This window comes from Rhamphochromis sp. 'chilingali' (genome assembly GCF_963969265.1).
Source record: "Rhamphochromis sp. 'chilingali' genome assembly, chromosome: 19".
Taxonomy (NCBI): Eukaryota; Metazoa; Chordata; class Actinopteri; order Cichliformes; family Cichlidae; genus Rhamphochromis; species Rhamphochromis sp. 'chilingali'.
In genome coordinates, this window is record NC_137946.1 from 9,598,216 (window position 1) to 9,618,081 (window position 19,866).

General features: G+C 38.3%; 1 protein-coding gene across 2 annotated transcripts in view; it reads right to left on the minus strand.

Moving 5' to 3' along the window:
• LOC308386648 (roundabout homolog 2-like) overlaps positions 1-19,038 on the minus strand; it is an 83,846-nt gene extending 64,808 nt beyond the window's left edge. For both annotated transcript variants that reach the window (XM_080866344.1, XM_080866343.1), the window contains exons 1-2: positions 18,613-19,038; positions 15,013-15,339 (exon numbers count right to left, since the gene is read on the minus strand). In XM_080866344.1, the coding sequence (XP_080722470.1) occupies positions 15,013-15,339; positions 18,613-18,667 (382 nt within the window). In that variant the 5' untranslated portion in view covers positions 18,668-19,038. The remainder of the gene's footprint in view (positions 1-15,012; positions 15,340-18,612) is intronic.
• Positions 19,039-19,866: the final 828 nt, after the last annotated feature.

Sequence of the window (19,866 nt, forward strand, 5' to 3'; positions counted from 1 at the left end):
ATGAGAGTGAGGAGAGAAAGTCAGGAGAGAATGGAGCCAGCTAAGAAGAGGAGGATGTCCTCCCCTGTGTGGGAACATTTTGATCTTATTCCTCCCAACAAGGTATGTGAATTTCCACAGAAGATGGATTTTCATAATACTGATGGTGCAATAAAACCTATGTTAGGCTGTCTGTACTTTTGTACAAGGTGAGGTGTTTGCTATGTGCCAGGGAGCTGGGATATAACAACAACACCTCATCCATGCTTAGGCACTACAGAGCTATGCATGAGAATAAGGGGAACACCGATTGTGGAGCAAGACCAGGTGAGCCATCAAATGCCATGATACTATAGCATGCTGTAATGTTACTAAATGATATAACAATATCATACAATGCAATAAGTGACGTGTGTGATATTTAAATTTGTGCTTTGTTTTTATTGTCTTTCCATACTGCCAGCATAAATATACACAGTATACTGCATCACTACAATATAGATGTTTTACACACTCCTTTTGTTGTTGACATTTACAGGCTGTGTGCAAAATGCCACACTCTTCAAATTCATACCAGCTATTATTTTTACGTCCAGTAGGTGTCCTGCTAGAGCAAATGAAGCTTCATGAAGCTTCGCGTTGGGGTGAACCAATTGGATGAAAAGCTTCAGTGCTTCATGGGGCTTCATCTGCCCATCACTACTTTACAGAGGAACACTTTATAAACAGCCTTCTGCAGTGCTACAGTCCTATTGTCTCTTAACCAAAATGTTAATTTTGTAATGACTCGTGATTCTCATTGTAGCTCCCTCATATTGCATATTTGAATTTGTTCTAAATATAAGATTTATCATGTGACATTTTGCTCTTTCCCATTAGTTATCTGAGGCGTAAAAATGGTTACGACAAGGATAACGTAGCGAGAAGAAATAAATTGTTGTGCTTTCCATGAAAATACTACTATTGTACACATAAGCATTTTTTTTCTGCCAAGCCAGTGTCGAGGGAGACAAACAGGAAAAACAGTGAAGAAGAACAATGTTTTTCTGAGGACTCTTTGGTAATGAAATCTTTCGCTTCTACAAAAATGAAATTTCACGGCGTGGCATCCCTCATTGTGAACTACTTTAAGTATGGAATTAAGACTCTGTAGCTCACGACATGTTTCCCATCACTTTTCACTCTGATAAGGGATTTTTACAGCTGCAGTAGAGGGCTTAAAAGTCCTTAGCTGCACTGACAAATCCATGAAGTAAAAGGTACCTGACTCATCCAACAACCTAGAAAATCTGTTTTGTACATGCAACATAAAAAGAATAATCAAGAATCTGAAGGATCATAGTATACCTGGTCTCTGGCATATACAAATAAAGAACAACATAGGAAACGTGTGTGTTGGGCGCTGGAGAGGAGAACGTAATAAAAGAGAGTGGAATGATAAGTGAGCTTTCAAGGTTGAAGAGAATATGAAATCAGAAAAAGCAGGGTTATGTAACTGAATGAAGAACTAAATAGAGCATTTGGTTTAAAGGAAATAAAAATCTGTAAAGTATAAACCAACAACACGGTATGAGACGGTTAGTAGCCGTCTTGATTATCAGAAATCCCACTTAGACCTAGGGATGGGTATCGTTTAGGTTTTATCCGATACCGGTGCCAAATCGGTACTTTTGAAACGGTGCCGGTGCTCAAACGGTGCTCAAACCGGTGCTTAAAGAATGGAGAACACAAAATTGGTCCAAAAACCTCTCATGTTCAGCTGTTTTTTGTAAAAAGATAACAATGTTAGCCTTTTCTGCAGCTATGGGGCATATATGGTATCACTCTTGGCTGGAAGCAGTGCTTAAACAATGGAAAAAAACAAACTTTGTCCAAAAACCTCTCATGTTTAACTGTTTTCCACTTTTTCTTTGGTCATTTTAGCCTTTTTAGCCAGGGTGAAGGGAGTATCTGCCATCAAACAAGAAGACAGCCGCATGTAGCTATGATGGTGTTTGCTAGTTCACCTTACATGCATTAATGTAATAACGTGGTTAGCCTACTCAACGTAAATTAGCTACTCACGCAGAGAAGAACGGCTGCTGCTGCATCATCATTCATCATCATTTCTGCTACACTGGCAGGGCTAGGGGCCAGGACTCTCCTCTTCGTGTTTTTGGGGGATGTTGCATAACAGGCAACCCACCCGCAGTAGATGTGCTCGGTGTGAGGTCTCGCAGCAAGCTATCAAATACGGCGCATTTCTGGGCTTTTAAAAAAAACGCTATGCATCGCCAGGTGTTTCATCGGATTTGAGGTGTTACCTCCTTTGACAGTATCACAGTATCAGCTTAAAGCACTTGTTGCAGGCTGCTGAGTTTGCATATTTTGCTGTGAAGTACAGCCAGACTTTTGACCGCTTCGCCTTGGACATTTTTAATCTGTAGCTCTGCTCTAACAGAACGTACGTACCTGGCCCCGCCTACTATCCTCGGAAACGTAAAATGATTGGCTAGAATCTAAAGTGTATCACAGCTCAGGAAAAAAAAGCACCGAAATAAAGCACCGAAATGTGCGCTGCTTTTCGGTCTGGTTACTACCGTTTATGTCAGAACCAGTGCCATCATGGCACCGGACACCGGTACCCATCCCTACTTAGACCCCTGAAACACTAGTCCTGAGTCTACCATCTAACCACACCAAGTGTAAGTATCACTTACGTTACACAAACAGACACATGTCAGATGGGATGTAATGTTATTTGGTGCCTTGTTGCAATTACACCCTTTACAGCAGTTGAGAATAAATTAAGACACACAGGGGTGCAGCACTTTATGGATTTGCTGATATAAAAGGTAGTGACAGGAAACATTCTGTCAGCCCACTTTGTCTTGTAGAAAGCATTTATTTATGAAATCACCTTAGCCAGGTAAAAGCACGAGCAGACAGATGCTCGTGAGTTTCAGGGTTAGATAAAAGAAAAATACTACATCCAGCAGGTTTCATGAATTAATGAAGCTTCCGGATATTCCCATTCCTCTTTACTCATTCAGGTGTGTACTGTGAAAGCCTGATGTCATTTTATTGCTGCTCTGGTCCTAGCACTCTCAACATTTTGTGAATCAGAGTATTGGGTGGATGGACTTCAGCATAGACTGATGCAATGGGAGTGAATGAATGGGCAAACGGAAGTCTTGCATGTGACACTTAGCAGTTATAATAGCGCTTTGGCCTAGATTGGGTAGAATGTTGGGTAGACAACATGAATAATAAACCAACTACAGAGACCCTCTGGCTGGTTGGTGATGTTCCTCACTCTCATCACCCCAGCCAGACTGAAGAAGGGAGTGGATAGGCACACTTAAGTTAGCAGTATTACACAGTGAAACAGCAGATATTTCAACACATTCACTGGCTTCCAGCGATGGTTAATATACCACGAAAAGAATGATGATAATACGTTTTAATAAAACTGCATGTGTTATAGTCCACGGGGGATTTTTTTTCTTTTTTGCATTAGGGCAATCTGCCTAAATATGCCCTCTAACCCACATCGAGAACATGCATATATTGTACATCAATAACTGCAGTGCAACAATTATGAAGCATTATCATTTTGCTGAGAGACACACGCCTTTGCTTTGTCACACTCAGATGCACACACAATCACACATGAGTAAAGACACCCAATCCCACACGCAAACACACAAATACAGTGTGAACACATTATCATGCTAGGGGTCACTTTAAATTACTGATTTCTTTTTACTTTAAAAAGAAAATTAAATTCTTAATTTAATTTCTGAATATAATCCATTACCCGTCCTAATAGCGTCATGCCGCTTTATATATTTGTCATAAAACAAGGCTGGATGTCGCTTTCTGAAAACAGAAGGCTACACCCAGCAGCAGCTTCTACAGATGACAGAGGCAATAAGTTACAGCTATATCTGTAATAGTGTGAAGGCCCCATTCAAGGTCTGCTAATGGAGTAGCTCAAGCCAGCGCCAACTCATCTAAAAGGAGATGTATAGCCATATTTCAAATTCAAATGTTGGAACACGACTGCATTAAATTATAGCCAGTAATGTACTGTGTTTGGCATCACAATATAATACCTTGAAAAGTAGACGGTGGTATGTAATGAATCATTTTGTGATCCGTCATATTGAAAATGGATTTTGTAGCTGGTCTTTGCAAGCTCAACACAAACGTGTTGAATATAAAATGTATGCATGGCTGAATTCTTCTGACAAATACTGTTACATGTATGTTATTTAATGGTCTAAAAATAAATAAATAATAATTCTTACCACACAGTCCTCAACTTAGGCATTAAAGTTGAAGGCTACTTTGATAGTAAACACATATCTTTCCTCGCTGGATGAGAAATCTGTAGCTGGAAGCTGCAACCCTCAACACAATTTTGAAAGAAGATTTTCAATATGTGTGCAGGACTCCTCAGGTAGATAGCAATATTTGGTTTATTCATAACAACAATCCCCAGTCACAGGTTGTGACAGGTGCATGTGAGTAGCTTGACCCAATATGACCTAGCCACTGACTCAGTAAACACAGTCGCTTAAATGAAAGGATGACACTGACTGCTGCTTTCATTAGGATGAATTCTATAGTTACTGGGACATTATAAATCCAGACACTTTCAACTTGTGAATAAAATAAGTCTGTTTATAATCTGTCAGACTTGTAACTATTGATGATATTTTCTACTATTAGAATATTAAATGCCTTTGCCAAGCACTACTCCCTGGAGTCTTTTAGAGTGCTTGTTTTTATCAGACAGAGTTAGTGTTGTTTTCCTTCTGAAAGAATGTGAAAAATAGTCCCAAATGTGATGACGCATCCGTAAATGCAGGATGATAAAATCCCAAGAGGGTAAAGATCAACTGACCATGAAAAGTAACCAGATTCCATAATTTAATAGTTAGCATCTGTTTGACAAGCAACCTTGTTTATCACTGACTTATGTAACTCAGAATTCTTTCTAAAACAAACAAACAAACTTTAGTCATCGTTTTGCTGGATAACATTAAAAGTGCTTTGTGAAGGGGGAACAGTTGTATTAGCAAGTTAGTGTGTTATTGTAAGTAAAATAAAATAGTGCTTATTTAAATAAACATTTATTCAGTGAAATTCAGTGAGATATTTAAGTACATTTCCATTCTTATTAAATGTTGTCATTATATTAAAGGAAAAACATAACCACTTACAAGCATTTTAAATATGACACTCGGGTAAAATATATAAAATAAGGTAAAAAGACAGGATGTATATGGGGAAACAAATTTTGATGTATAATTAAGACAGAGACATGGAGAGGGGAATGTAAGATGTTATATCTTGAATTTCCACTTACATACAAATGATTCTCATCATAAATTAGAAAGTTGAAACAAGCTTGAACACAGCAAATCAAGCTAGTGTGCTTCTTCACGCCAGGCATATGTTTCTTCCAACCAACTGTAAGAAAGTGCACCAGAGCTCTTAAAGGTGTTTGCATGGTCCAATTAACACCAGATGCTAGCCCTTAGCTAACTTACCGAACCTCATAATGCACAGACCTCCAAGGAGTGAACATGGTCCAGTTAGCACCAGATGCTAGCCCCTTCACTCACTGTCTTCAGCCAAAAAAAAAAAAATCAAAAAAAAAATCCATAAATTAGTTCTACTTCCTTGCCCTGGCCACCTCTATATCTGCAGTTTATAAATACTTTTAACATAAAACTGCCTGAAAAGACAGGAAAATAAATATGTGGTTTGTATTTTTATTACCTGGAAGAAACAAAAGTATTCTCCTACACTACTATTAAGACCCCAAAACAAATCGAGAAACATATCCAACAGATTCTAACACGTTCATTTGGGATTCTACAGTCATAGGAGATATGACTATATATACAGTACAGATTAATTCAGTCTTCTTTGAATTCAACACCTATTCTATAAAATGTGACTAGACTCTCATTCAGAAGTAAATATAGTTTTGAAGCACTGGATAGAATGAATTTCTTTAATAATTTTTAAAAAAGTTATTTAGCTATTTTTGTGTATATATGATATGTTTTCAATAAGTGACCTCCGATAGGAAAAAGTTCAATGCTGAGCCTTTCAGCTTTTCTCTACTTTGACAATCCAAGAGCTTGACCTTTCCAAATGCAAGTTCAACAGCAGAAATGAAGAAAAAATAACTAAGATTACTGAAAACTTATAGACATGTGTAGTATCCATTTTTGATGAACAGAAAAAAATCAAATATAAGAGCATGCACCATGCCTAGAGGAACATTTGTCATAAAATGATGGCATCATTTTACATGATTAAAAACAACAGCAAAAAAAAAAAAAAAAAAAAGATCTCCACACACATACTAAACAACTTGAATAGAAATAAAGCCACCTTACGAATCCACGTACCATAACCTGAAAGCTACTCGAATACATATTATTCACCTCATCTTCAAGGATTTGATAATTATCACATTCAAAAAGCTTCCCATGCATACTAATGCCCACATGAGTGTGATCAGGTTATATTTGCATGTGGAGTCTTGATACCATTTTCCCTGTCTGAGCTTCACAATGATCTACAAATGTAAGCCACATTTTAAGTGCTGTGGAAAAGACTGGATAGTTAAACACCAACAGACGACATGGTAGGCTCCCTCTGTAGCTTATTGTCTAAAGTGAGTACATGTTTGGAACAGTTTGTAATGTGAATAACTATAATCTCATTATTTTAGAAAAAAGCCTAACTACCTAACAGGTGGAAAATCAGAATATACCAGCTGTGATTCAGCTGTGTTAACAATGCACCATGGTCTTTGTTCGTTTTTCATTTGGAAATTATATGATTTCATTTAGGGCTATTTGGGGGCTTGTTTCTCTCTTTCACTTCAAGGTTTCTGTTTTTGATGCTATACTACTAATACTAATATAGCTACTGTAAATTATACTGTATGTAGCTCACTGACATACAAGAAACTGATGGCTGATTACAGGCTGCTTAGCAACACCAAAATGGCCCTATGGAGAGAAAAAAAAGAATCAGTGTGATTGGGATCATAAATGCACGTGGAGAAGCATCCCTTTTTTTGTGCAATCACCTCTAAGAGGTATTAAAGAAATATACGCTTGCACAGTTTTGAATTATTTTTTTTACATCTGCTCGCATTAGATACAACCAACTTAATTGTGAAAAAAATGTTGAATAACCACACATAATACTGCAATGCTGCATCGATTTGGCCCAAATGTGCACGACAAATGTAACCTGCTAAAGTATGACGGCATGTATTAATAATGCTAATGATTCAATTTGGTGAAAACCTGAGAAAGCTCACTTCTTATCAGCTGGGTTCAAAACCCTATACTGGCTTAACAAAAGCAGGGTAAACAGAGGAAAGATACACAAGGGCTGGTGAACTGGAAACAGATTGTACAATGTGGCCAACCTATCTACTCATACAAAACATTGACAGTCTGCCTAGAAACACACAGGGCTGGCAGGCAGACACTAACCCTGGGTGTTTTCAAAACAGTGAAATGCATGATTAATAGCAAGTTGCCACTTTTTGAAGCACCACAAAATGTCTCCTAATAGAACGGCTACTAAACCTTGAGTGATTTACTACGTTTTCAGACTCACACCATCAGTCCTAACTACAGGTAAGTACCTTAAAATAGTAATGACTGTTCACAGCAAAACTCTAAACCCAAACAGCTTTCTGAAGAAAACCTCCCCATATGATATATACCAAATGTAAAGCATAAATATGGTGATGTAGATAAATTATGCCTTCTATGAGATGCACTTTGTGAAAGAAGATATTTTCATGCCTGGAGAAAGCATTGCTTTGACTCTCACAGTACATTATACCAACCAGTAGCCCATGTTGCTCAGGGTAATGCGCATCACTGAGGAGAAGACAATGACAAGAAAGCAGTGAGTGATGATATAGATCACAGCACAGCTATATGGCTGCAAACTGAATATATTGCCCATACTGTACATGTTGAACATAATTGGTTGCTGAACTTTTTTTTAGTGCTCTTCTTTATATATGGTTTCCAAGGAGCAACACATTTTTTATTTATTTTATTTATTTAATTATTTAAATTGGACTAAAGCAATAGGTAATATTTTCTGGGCTTCTTTTGGACATTTTTTTTATACAGTTCTTGTACTAGACCATATTCAGAGGAATGTTCTGTCAACACATAAAAGACCACTTAACATGTGGTGTGCAATAATTTTAGAGAATAGGTAGAAAATAATATTTTTGCACCAACAGGATGATTCCTAAAGAGCTATTATTTGAAAACTTGGCCTGTCTTGGCATGGTGCGCAGTATTTATTCATTTTTTTTTTAATGAATTGAATAACTCCATCAAAGACCTGACATAGGACCCACGAGATGGATCTGATATTTATTCTGATCTATCTACTGTTCACTGAGAAAAGTCTATGGTATGCCAAATAAACAAGAAGGAGACTGAAGGAATCAAATTCTGGTCCAAAGCCTCATCCAAATGTGCAGAGAAGGTCAGGAAACCCGTTAAACCCGGAGGAGGCTCTGTCATGATTTGGGGCTGCATGTATATCACCTGTAAATCGATTGTCAACTGCTTTATTTTTCAGCTTGGCAATGATTCCAAACACACTTCCAAAAAGCACACCTAGAAAGAAAATCACACAGTGGAACATTATCAGTCATAGCTTGGCCTCCCCATTGGCCAAATGTCAACAATATTGAAGCAGAGTGGGACCATCTCAACCCTTTAAGGCCTATTGGAGCAGAACTCCCCGCTTTGCTGAACTATTTTTTAAATCCCAGTAGAATTGCAACCATATAAGTTACCGCAAAAATGTATTTTGCATAGGAAACCGGAGGAGTTGTACTTACATCTTATGCATTCAGCTTGTCCTCGGTTTCCTTCCACATATGGTTTTGCAAAAATTGCACAAAGAGCACTTGCAGCAACAAAAATATTCCAGAAACATGCTTTTGCCGATCCGATCAGCTGTTCATAGCACTTCGTACGTTGGCATAGACTTCAGCATGAACAAACATGTCTGCCATGTCTGTCATGTTTGAGTTTATGCTTTTCTGTATAGTTTCTGGGACACTTAGAACTCAAATTGCACTGTTGGAAATAGTTTATTTTGATGCACATGCTGTTTTTTTGTTTTTTTGCAAATTTGCAATATAATATTTATTTCCGTTTTTCCTGCAGTATACAAAAATTGGTGTATCTAAAAAATAAAACTATGAAGACATTCAAAATTATTTTCCTGTGGTTGGAAACTATTTTCTGCAACTTTTTTTGTATTTACAGTTTTTAAGTATATACCTCTGAAATTTCTCTAACTAGAAATATGTTTAAAAAGCAAAAACTATTTCCTTTTTTTGTAGTTTATTGCCCTTTTTTGCAATTTATGTACTTACTATGGACTTAATGCATACATATTATTACATTTGGGATAGAACGGTTGTATTGACATACAGCAACTTGTAATGCTCCCAAAAATGGCAGTACAACATGTAAAGAGAAGCTCTGGCGAACTTGGTTCTATGGTGGAGAACAGAACAAAAGCAAACAAAAAAAAAGCTTTAGATAAAAGATGCCTGATGAACGATTCCTGAAAACTACTTGAAGAAATTGCAAGAAATCCAACAATCAAAAAGAATTCAGATAGTGCTAAAGAACAAAGAAAGTCTTACCAAATACTGACTTTCAAGAATTGTACAAACTTTTAACTTTTAACTTATATACTTTATTTCCATTTATGTTTGAACATGTTTCAATGAATCACTGCACCTATTTTCCCATTTTCCAGGCAAAATTTAAAGACGTTATGGGCAGCTCAAGACTTTTTCACATGTCCCACCTCGCAGATTTCAGTCTGAAATCAAACTGTCAGTAAATGAATTTACTCTTCTATTATACTAAAATTCCAAAATTTTGTGTTCAATATTTCAGCAAAAACGATTACCATAGGGATCTATGGTAAAAAAAAATAAAAAATAAAAATCTAGCACTAGATTTATCTAGCATTGTTTCTGCTTAGTTCACTAGTTGTCTGGGACTGTGAGGATTTAATTGATGATTGTCTGGCTGAGTGACTATACATCTAATTCTCCTAGCACAGTTGAACAGAAGGGGACTCGTCTTGTTCTTGAGTTTGTGCTAATGAATACCCTCGCATCTGCCGCCTCTCCGCCCACAACTCCCTTCAAAACATCACCGTTCATGTCTTTCTGTCCCTTCTCTTAATAGTTTGAGGAAGCTGTTCTAATTCCATCAACAGCCACTCACTCTGATGATTAGTGCCAGTCCACTGGTGGCCTGGAGGTTGCACAGTTGTTTGTTCACGTTGCTCAGAAGTAGCGCTCAGCTGTAATGTCTGACTTAACAGAGTGAATATGTAAAAAAGCTGCCTCAGTGGTTGGCCAAGTGTGATTGTACACACTGACAGCAGGTGCCTGTCGATTATTAAAATTACATACTTGGATGTGAGATCCAGGTGACATGTTGCAACAGTAGCAAAAACACAATGGGCCTTGTTTATCAAGAAAAAAATACATGACATTCTAATAATAAACAGGTATTTTTTTTCCCTTTGAAATAGCTGATGTTATCATTTGTGTCATATATACACCAAATAAGATGGTCAGGAAATAGAATCTCGAGAAGGCTGAAAATTCTTCTGTTTCGTGCCTTGCTATAGTCCATCAGCTTAGAAAATAAATATGCTCCCATTGTCCACAGGATAAAATTTATGCTTTCTAGCCTTCATTTTTTTCCACTTCTACTTATTCAGGGTTAGTTCAGTCTCGCTCAGCTAAGAGTCAATGTAAATGTAAAACATTTCCTCTGAAAAACCACAGTGCTGGAAAATATCCACAGTGCGCTAAAAGATTTAACAAGGAAGGAATAACCATGCAGATGGTATGAAAATATGTTAATACTGTCCCTCTAGACATCACAGTTGTATTGAAGTCAGCCTGAAGCTAGATGATTAGGCACAAGAAGCAAGTTAAAGGCAAAGACTTTAAAATATGCCAATGTGTTAAGTGAATAACAAATCAAATAATGGAGGAAATAAAGAAATGGTGAGTTATGCACAATAATTTCTTCAGATTTCAAGAAAAACTAACATTTTGTCTGTCCTTTTAGATGATTCTCAACAACAACAAAAAAACCTGTGGTTTAAATTTGCACTGTTACTATTAATTCTTTAACATGAGCCCTGTTAAGGCATAAGGGGAGAAAGAAAATATGTGTGCAAATAGATGTTTTAGTATGGACTGGCTAATTTATATGACAAACAAATGTTGTGAGGTACATCATTTGTTGATGCCAGGCTGTCAGCTGTAGGTTTGTCTGGCATATCTGCATAATTTACATATTTTAAGCTTTGCTGCCATCTTAAACAGCTGAAGTGTTTTGCATCACACGGAATGAATAATGTCTCTTCAAATTTCACTCAGACTCAAGCTCACAAAATGCATGACGAACCACCAAAATTGAGCTTGTATAGCACAAATGTACCCAAGGGAGCAGCACCCCTCTAGTTAGCTACATTTTCTGCACCACTGGTTAAGATACAATGCTACAGCCCATTAGAAAATCTGAGGATGTGTGTGGACTCCTAAAGACCATTCTAGAGCTAGACTCACTGTCAGATCATCCCCACAGCACTTTCGTATACCCGTTTGCTCCCACCCGGAGCATTGCATGACAACTTTGGCTGCAGCAATACTGGCAGGAACCTGCAGTCCCTGGAGGAGTCATGTGATTATGCATCCCTGTAACCATGATATTCTGAATTACACAGAGAAGACTAAAATCTGCCCGGCATGTACTGTCCTTTATGTAAGAAAGGCTGTGGAAAACAAAAATGATCCCTTAACACTATGTACACAAGGCAGTTACTATAAATATAATACATACTGAAAATATGTGGATCCTATCCTGGGCTTCCTTATAATAGACAAGATATACTGAGCTGTACAAATAGATTAATGAGTATTTGGACCATTTATTTTTTGTTTTTAGTTTTGCTTCTGTACACCACTGCAGTGGACATCAATGAAGATTGATTCATGTGAAGGCAATTATTAGGGTGGAAATCAAAATAATAAAGTTAGAATTGGGAAATTGAACATCTGATACACTGCTAAAAAAGAACAAATGCACTGACAAGAACAGCAACACCAAAAAGTAGCATCTAACCAAGTCAAGTCATCTTGTGGGGGTAGGTGCATCACTGTCAAAGTCGTCTACATAAATGTAAATATTGGTCAATTGACGTTGCCAGAAAAAATGTGGAACATTTTGAAAAAAAGAAAAAGAAAAAATCTTTGGACATATGAAACCAAGCTTGACTTGTTCGACAATTATGAGGAGTGAAAAGTATGGCGAAGGAGAGAAACAGTTTGTGATCCAAAGCATACCACATCATCTGTCAAACATGGTTGAAGTAATGTTATGGCATGTATGGCTGCCTGTGGAACCGAGTGGTTATTGATGATGTGACTGCTTAAAGAAGCAGCACTAGCAGGCTATGCTAGTGCTACTTCTCTGCTCAGACTCAGCCAAATGCTGCAAAACTGATCAGACAGGACTTCACAGTGCAAATATATAATTAATCAGAGCGCAGCAAAAGCAACCTAAGAGTTTCTCAAGGCAACGGAATGGGAAACTCTTCAATGGCCTTGTTACTTTTCTTTTATTAAAGAAAAATAAATTGAAGGCAGAAAGGCCCACAAAAAACAGGAACTAAAGGTGGTGGCAGTAAAGGACTTAGAGAGCAGAAACAACATTTCGTGATGTCCATGGGTTGTAGAATTCAGGCAGTCATTTCATTTACTTTTGGTAAATCCATTGAATTACTGCCATAAGTTTATACTCAAATCACATCTCGCTTGTGTGATTTAAATTAACTAAGGTGGTGTAGAAAGAAAAATACACACAAAAAAGTGTCATTCTCCAAATATGTATGGCTCTATCTAGAAATACGAAGTGTACTCATGAGGTGTACTCCTCAGAGCCAACACTGATCCTTCAAAATGTCCTCAAAATGATTACGATGGTGCTTTGAATACAAAAAATATAAACCAATTGGTGTGGATTCAAGAATGTATCCTATGATGTGCAACAAAACATGCCTTTCAAAGAATATTAAAGCTTTGCTGAGCCATGCTGAGGAAGACATTTCTATATTTTCTAATATTTAGGTGTTGCTACTCTATTTTGGGTAAGTCACATTTACAACATATGTATGGTTGCTACACATAACATAGGTTTCTCACGAAAAAAAAAACCAAGAAACAATTTATAAGTAGCTGCAGCTTTAACAGTGACAAAGAATGTGAGAATTAACTCAGAAAATGAATTCAGAATGCCGGTTTGAGCTACAACATACAAATGAGCTTTATTGTGTTTAGGGAGAACCAGAAAATCCCCACAAAATCACTCTGACACAGTCACTGTGCTCATAAAGTAGGCATCTATTCAGTCAAGGGAATCAGTGAAGCCGCCAGAAGATGTGTCTCTTGACATTATAACGACAGTTTTGGGTCTCTGGTTTCTTTATGAGAAAGAATTATTCACTATCTTCAAAGACAACTGTACAGCTCAAGAAGTGCAGTGTAAATGTGATACAAAGTGCAGTGTAAATTCCGATTACAGTGAGACAGGGATGCTAGATAATACCAGCTATAATACCCGACACCACAATGTCTCGTTTTGTATGGGGAAGCCAATGTTGTATCCTCTGACGCACACATACACACAGACACACAGACACACAGACACACACTCGTTCTTATGGCTCGATTTGTATGTCCTATTACATTGCCAGCATCTGCGTAAGCCTCAGCACTTCCAGGACAGTTCACTGCCTTGAAACAAAGACGAGGTATCATCAGTAAAAGAAGACAACAGAAACACAAGACAACAGGGACTGAATACAGCAATAAGGCAAAGAGATCATGTGGTGCACAAAAAGAAGGCACAGAGATTTCAGATAATGTCTTGAGCTACAATTAGCTTCATGGTTCTTATCTCAGTTTTTTTCCCTTCCTTTTCTGTGACTTGCCCATAAAGCCAAGGGTGACAAATCAGCTGAAGCCACAACAGTGCCATAATTCTGACTCTGACATGTTCTTGTTTTAACTGTAGTAATGTAATTGTAGTACATCATAGTCAAGTCATTAGGTTCATGTCTTATATTCACCTATTTTGGAATTAAAAAGCAAATATAACAGAATGCCATGGGTGGGTGAATATTTTTTTTAATTATTATTTTAAAACCAAATTGCAATATATTGTTTGCATGGAATTCCCCATCTGTGCTAATGATAAACACAGAGCAGGGGAGACGGTGTGGGTGTTTTTGTGTGCATGCATGTGCGTCCGAGCGTGTGTGCATCTTGTTCATGGCAAGAAATCAGCTCAGTTTAGCACATAATGGAAATGTGAATAGCCCAGAGCGCCTTTCTCCCACACAGGGAGAGAACTGGCTGGGAGCTGGCCGCGTCTTTCCAAATCCAAACACTGAAAGGGAGTTCGCTGGGTTAAAATCCTGCCTCCTTTTGCTCTCCCTCCCTGGAGCGATTCACAGCTTTGCCCATACATTACTCAAACAGGTCATCCAAACAGGTCTCACTAGCAGTCAGGAAACATATTCACACATATGCGCACACACGTTATGCACACGGCTGGGTAAATTAACACACACTTGTAGGTTCAGCGGAAAGGTTATGTGATCTTGCGTGCACCGTGACAGATGACATCAGATGACATATACGGTAGCACAACAGCTCCACATTGTTTGCTTAATTTAACCTCCACTTTTTTATGCAATATTAGCACATTTTCATATTTTCATATACCCCACAAAAGGTTACCACCCTCACCCATGCTCCATATTCATTTATTTCCCTTTTTTTTTCATGCGACATTGAGATTTCTTTGACCATGTTATTACCTTTGTGCCTAGAGGGGCACAATGAAAAGTCAAACTTACGTGCTACTTCTAGAGACGCGTTCCGGCTTTTGGCCTCCCCCAGATAGTTTCGGGCCACGCAAACATAGATGCCATCGTCTGGCTTGCTCCGTCGTCCATGAACGATGCGCAGGAAGAAGAGGGACCCACTGGGAAGCAGCATACGGTGGGAACGGGGATTTTCCCTGTTTGTCTCAACACGCTCCCCGTCTTTGTACCATTCCACCGTAGGCGGTGGACGACCCTCTGCCTTACAGTTGAGAGTGGCTGGCTCCCCCTTGGACACAATGAGGTCAGAAGGGTGTTCCACAATGCGGGGAGGGAAGTCTTCCTGGCGAAGACGAGACCCTAAAGGAAAGGAATGATGATAATGTTTATTTCATATACACATATATTTCTTTTTTAACCAACAGTATGTTTGGGATAAAGGTTGGTAACCCCTGAGTTACCAAAAACAGCAATATCAACTACAAATGAGCAACCTTTAAAAGTTAATAGGCACTGTGTCATACAACAGCAGTAAAGCAATACTGGCTTATCACAGTTTCTCTAAAATAAAAAAAGAGAGAAAAACAGGGAATTGTTGATTATCATACTTCTTTTGATTAAAATAATGACAGCTGATGACAGAGAGAAATCTTGGGGAATTATGTTGGAAAATAAGTAATGGTTTTCGTCTGTCACTAAAATAATAATTTCCACTGCAATTTAAACTGTAAATTATGCCTCTGCATCAATTTGTAAATATGATTGGTGGAACACACAAAATATAATGTGATTACAGTACCTGGAAAAAAAGAAAGCTGATTAGTGTCAGGTTTTTATTTGCTCTACAATATACTGTGTTTCTAAACTGAAGCTTCCATATTTACTTTCACAGACAGGAGCTGAGGAGTCATTACATCTCATTAACTTTTTCATTAACACGTTCCATCAAACACTGACATCATCAAACATGTTGTCACAGTGGGTGTATAACAGCAGCTGCTACAATGGATTTTTTGATTTGTACTTTAACACTAAGGATGTGCAAAGTTCACTATGTGCTTTTCAAATCAACAGCTATATTTCGCCATAAATAATATTTACGTTTTAACCCCCAGTATTTGATAGCTGATCTCCATCAAATGTCACAGGAATGCCAGATTTTTTTTTTTCCATTTATTGACCAATTCAGTGGTGTTTCATATATTCCACCTCTAAATGTCACAGAGTAATGACCCGAATGTAGTGGCACTGTGTTTGTTTACCGACATGACAATCTCACAACTTTCATCTGTTCCATGGTGTATGAGCACATTAAAATATCTGAGTTAAAAGGTCTTCTCTGTTGTGTGCATACAAACAAGTCAAGTGTGTAGTGTTTAAGTCGCTAGAACTTACGTTTTCGACTGTCTTACGGAGAAAATAAATAAGATATATAATAAATAAATGAAAGTGATGTTTGGCTTCTCTTGTCTTTTTAACTGTGAGGGGGACAAATCATACAAACTGCAGAGGCAGCCGTGATCATTGACTGCTCTACAGCAACTGAAATAAAGTCATAAAAGTGAATAAAAATTGATGTGATGGTCTATAATGTTAAGAGGTTTGTTGACAAAAAGCGTTCCATTAGCTGGCACCAGCGTGCCAAAGCAGGGAGATACACTGCGTATTAAAAATGCTTTTAAAACTCTATAATCTATAACATTTGTGTGGCTCTGCAAAGTCACACAAACACATATTTTGTGAAATACTGGCTTTGTTTAATTGGTCTTCCCATTACCCGGTCTCCACAGTAGCTAATGCAGAGTTTGAGGCTTGTTCTGTCAGACAACAGAATTTAAATTAGATGATTTAAGTTGTGGGTGGCACATTGGCTCAGTGGTTGGTACTGTCATCTAACAGCAAGAAGGTCCTGTGGGGTCCTGTCAGTCTGTTGGCCCTGTGATAGACTGGCATCTCATCAGGAGGGGGTTGTCTATTTCTTACTCGGGGCAGGCTCCATGGACACTATGACCCTGAATGTAAATGAGTGAAAAAAGAAGGGAAAGATTTGGATTTTTTTTTTTAAATGTAACTCCTTAAAATGGGGGTTAAAAAGGCAGATATAATTTTAATGGAGTCTGAAAGTAAAGAGTTATATTTAGATACATTTAGAACAGTTAAAATATTTTTAAAATATTTTGTCCAGGTCCAGCCTTTGAGGCTCATTTTTCTTCCCAAATATGTCCATTTAGTGAGAACTATCCATGGTGCTGAAGCCCACACTCAAAGCCTTGCAGAAAATAAGTAGTTATTTGGGAGCTTACATGCAGTGGACACTTTGATAAAAACCAGGTTACGCTGACAGTGTTTTACCAGTACAAGCTTCAGCTTATAACTTGGAAGATTCCTTTAACTGAAAACATAAGAATGGGTATGCTGGATGTGTATTAACATATATCTCCATATTAATACATATATATCCACAGAAACCCATTAAAACCAATGCAACAGCCATGCATTAACAATGGCTTATGATGTAACTGTCAGAATGTGCTGATTCAACCCAGTAAATGTATAGAAAAATGTGGTGTGCCAATCACAGGAAACACCTGTCAGCAGGAGTCCAATACAAACTTCAACTCCTATGATGACCTCAGCGTTCAATCAACACCCGCCCCCCGACTACAGGTTTCATAAAGATGAGATGATTGCTGCTCTTGTGTGCTGCATTGACACACTGTACCATATAAACTCAGCATTTCCAGTGTACAGGAAACACCCGTTTCAAAAGCCACTTTATGTGCTGTGTAGTGCTTACACCTGCACACATTTACTCTACTGACACAGATTTGTGCTATATGGGACAAAGTAGCACAAAACACTTCAGGAGATTGAACAACGCAAGATTCTTGAAATGTAAAGGTGCAAATGAATTTTTGTGCATACAGTGTTTATGTTAAAAGGTCCATTGTACTGAACACATGCACAGCTTGGGACAGATTTTAAGACTATGTGAAGGTACACTGCCTCCACGTCAGACTAGACATTTCAAATTTGAGACAGCAGAAGGTCCATTAAGTTAACTGATCAACCTGAACGTGAGGCCACGTATCTGACGCAAGATAAAGAGAATTAAAGCAATATGTGGGTCCAGCAGGAGCCATTATAGGTTTCGACATGAGTAGAACATGACACTGAAGGAGCAGAAAATATTATTTTTTCAGATAATATAGGGGGGAAAAGTTTGGCTGCCTGGACTTTTTCTTTTTTTTTTTTGTCAGATTACTCAATATTGATAAGCTGTCAACCATTTAATTCAAGTAAGAAATCTATTCAGCTAAGGGTACCCCGTATAAATAAATAATCACTTTGTCTACCTAACCATTAAATAGTTGGTCTGGAACAAAATCTTATACAGGGGCTAAACTAAAAAGAAAGAGAAGAAAGTATATAATATGATGACCAAGAATTGAAGGGTGCCAGCTGTTAATCGCGTACCATACTCAGTATCTTCTTGGTGGACTTAAGCTGGAATCACTGTGGTCGAATACGCATCCGGTCACAGTTGACTATTCTTTCTATAGCATGACGTGGGACGAGACATCCTTTTAACCACGACGCTAAGTAAGAGATGCATGCACTGTATGAACTTACCATAGGTCTGGGTGTGCAGAAGTCCACAGAGAAATAAATACTGTAGAGGACCCATTCTGGCATATTGGCCTCGTGAGCTATCGGCGCATGAATTCCTCCTCAAGCAGAAACAAAAAAAGAAAAAAAGAAAAAGAATCTCATCAATCCTGTTTTCACTTGTGAGACTTTGTGACGATTTGTGAACTAAAAGAACCAAAACAGTTATTGTAGCCGCCGAGGGAAATCGTTCTCATTCACATGTCCATTCTCCCACTCCAAGAGCGCACAAGTAAGCTGTGGTCTGTCGACTCGCCGACACGTTGGCAGTTTCTGCAGTCACCAACTGCAAACATCACCGACGCCCAAAGACCCTCCAGTGACTGTCGGTCCCCCAGTTCAGACGCATTGGTCTGATACTTTACAAGGTCCGACGGCGGTGGAACTCATCCATCCCTACGTGGGACAAGTTGAGGGATGAAAGGTGGAGACGGGATTCAGTGAGAGGTGAGCAGCTGAACGGTGCAGCACAGCACAGCTCAGCCCCTCCTCTCCTCTCTCTTGCCCTGGGAGAAAAAGCCGCGCGAATGTAACAAGCACAATAAATCTGAGCATTAAAACTCAGCAGCAGTTTAGATCTGAACTGGTACAGCTATGGTCAGGAGTCGTTTTCTTTCTTTCTGTTTTTCAAGGAGATCACAGACAGCTGATATACTCATAGGCATAGTCAGCAACATGATGAGTGTCGCGTAAATGAAAGCGCGCTGTTTTGGCTGGCTTCTATTAGATTTTATTTCCTTTCATTCAATTTGTATGTACTTGGACTGATAAGATCTTAAAGCACGCCTTATTATACCTAACTGTTATTTCAAAATGTTATTATACATGTATAAATATATATTTAGCTAGTTCATCTCCGTTTGAATGAATTAAAACATCAGAATGCGTAACATACACTTGCTCGGTTTATACTTTTAGAGACTCTGTGTTAGATCCCCCAACACATTATTCCCATTCCCAACATTGCACCTGCAACTAGATATACTAGAGCCATTTTGTTTATCCAGCACACAAACATTCCTCCTTTATCTTGCAGATGTGCTCTCGCAGAGCTGATGCATCATTTCTGTTATCATTTGTCTCCTCCTGAACTCGACCCAGCGTCACCCCGCCAAAAGACACGAACGGTTGAGTAAAACGATTGAAACAAAGCTGTCTGATTTTTAGTAGCTGGCATTTTATATTCATGTTCATGGTTGAGAGAGCTATTACAAAGGT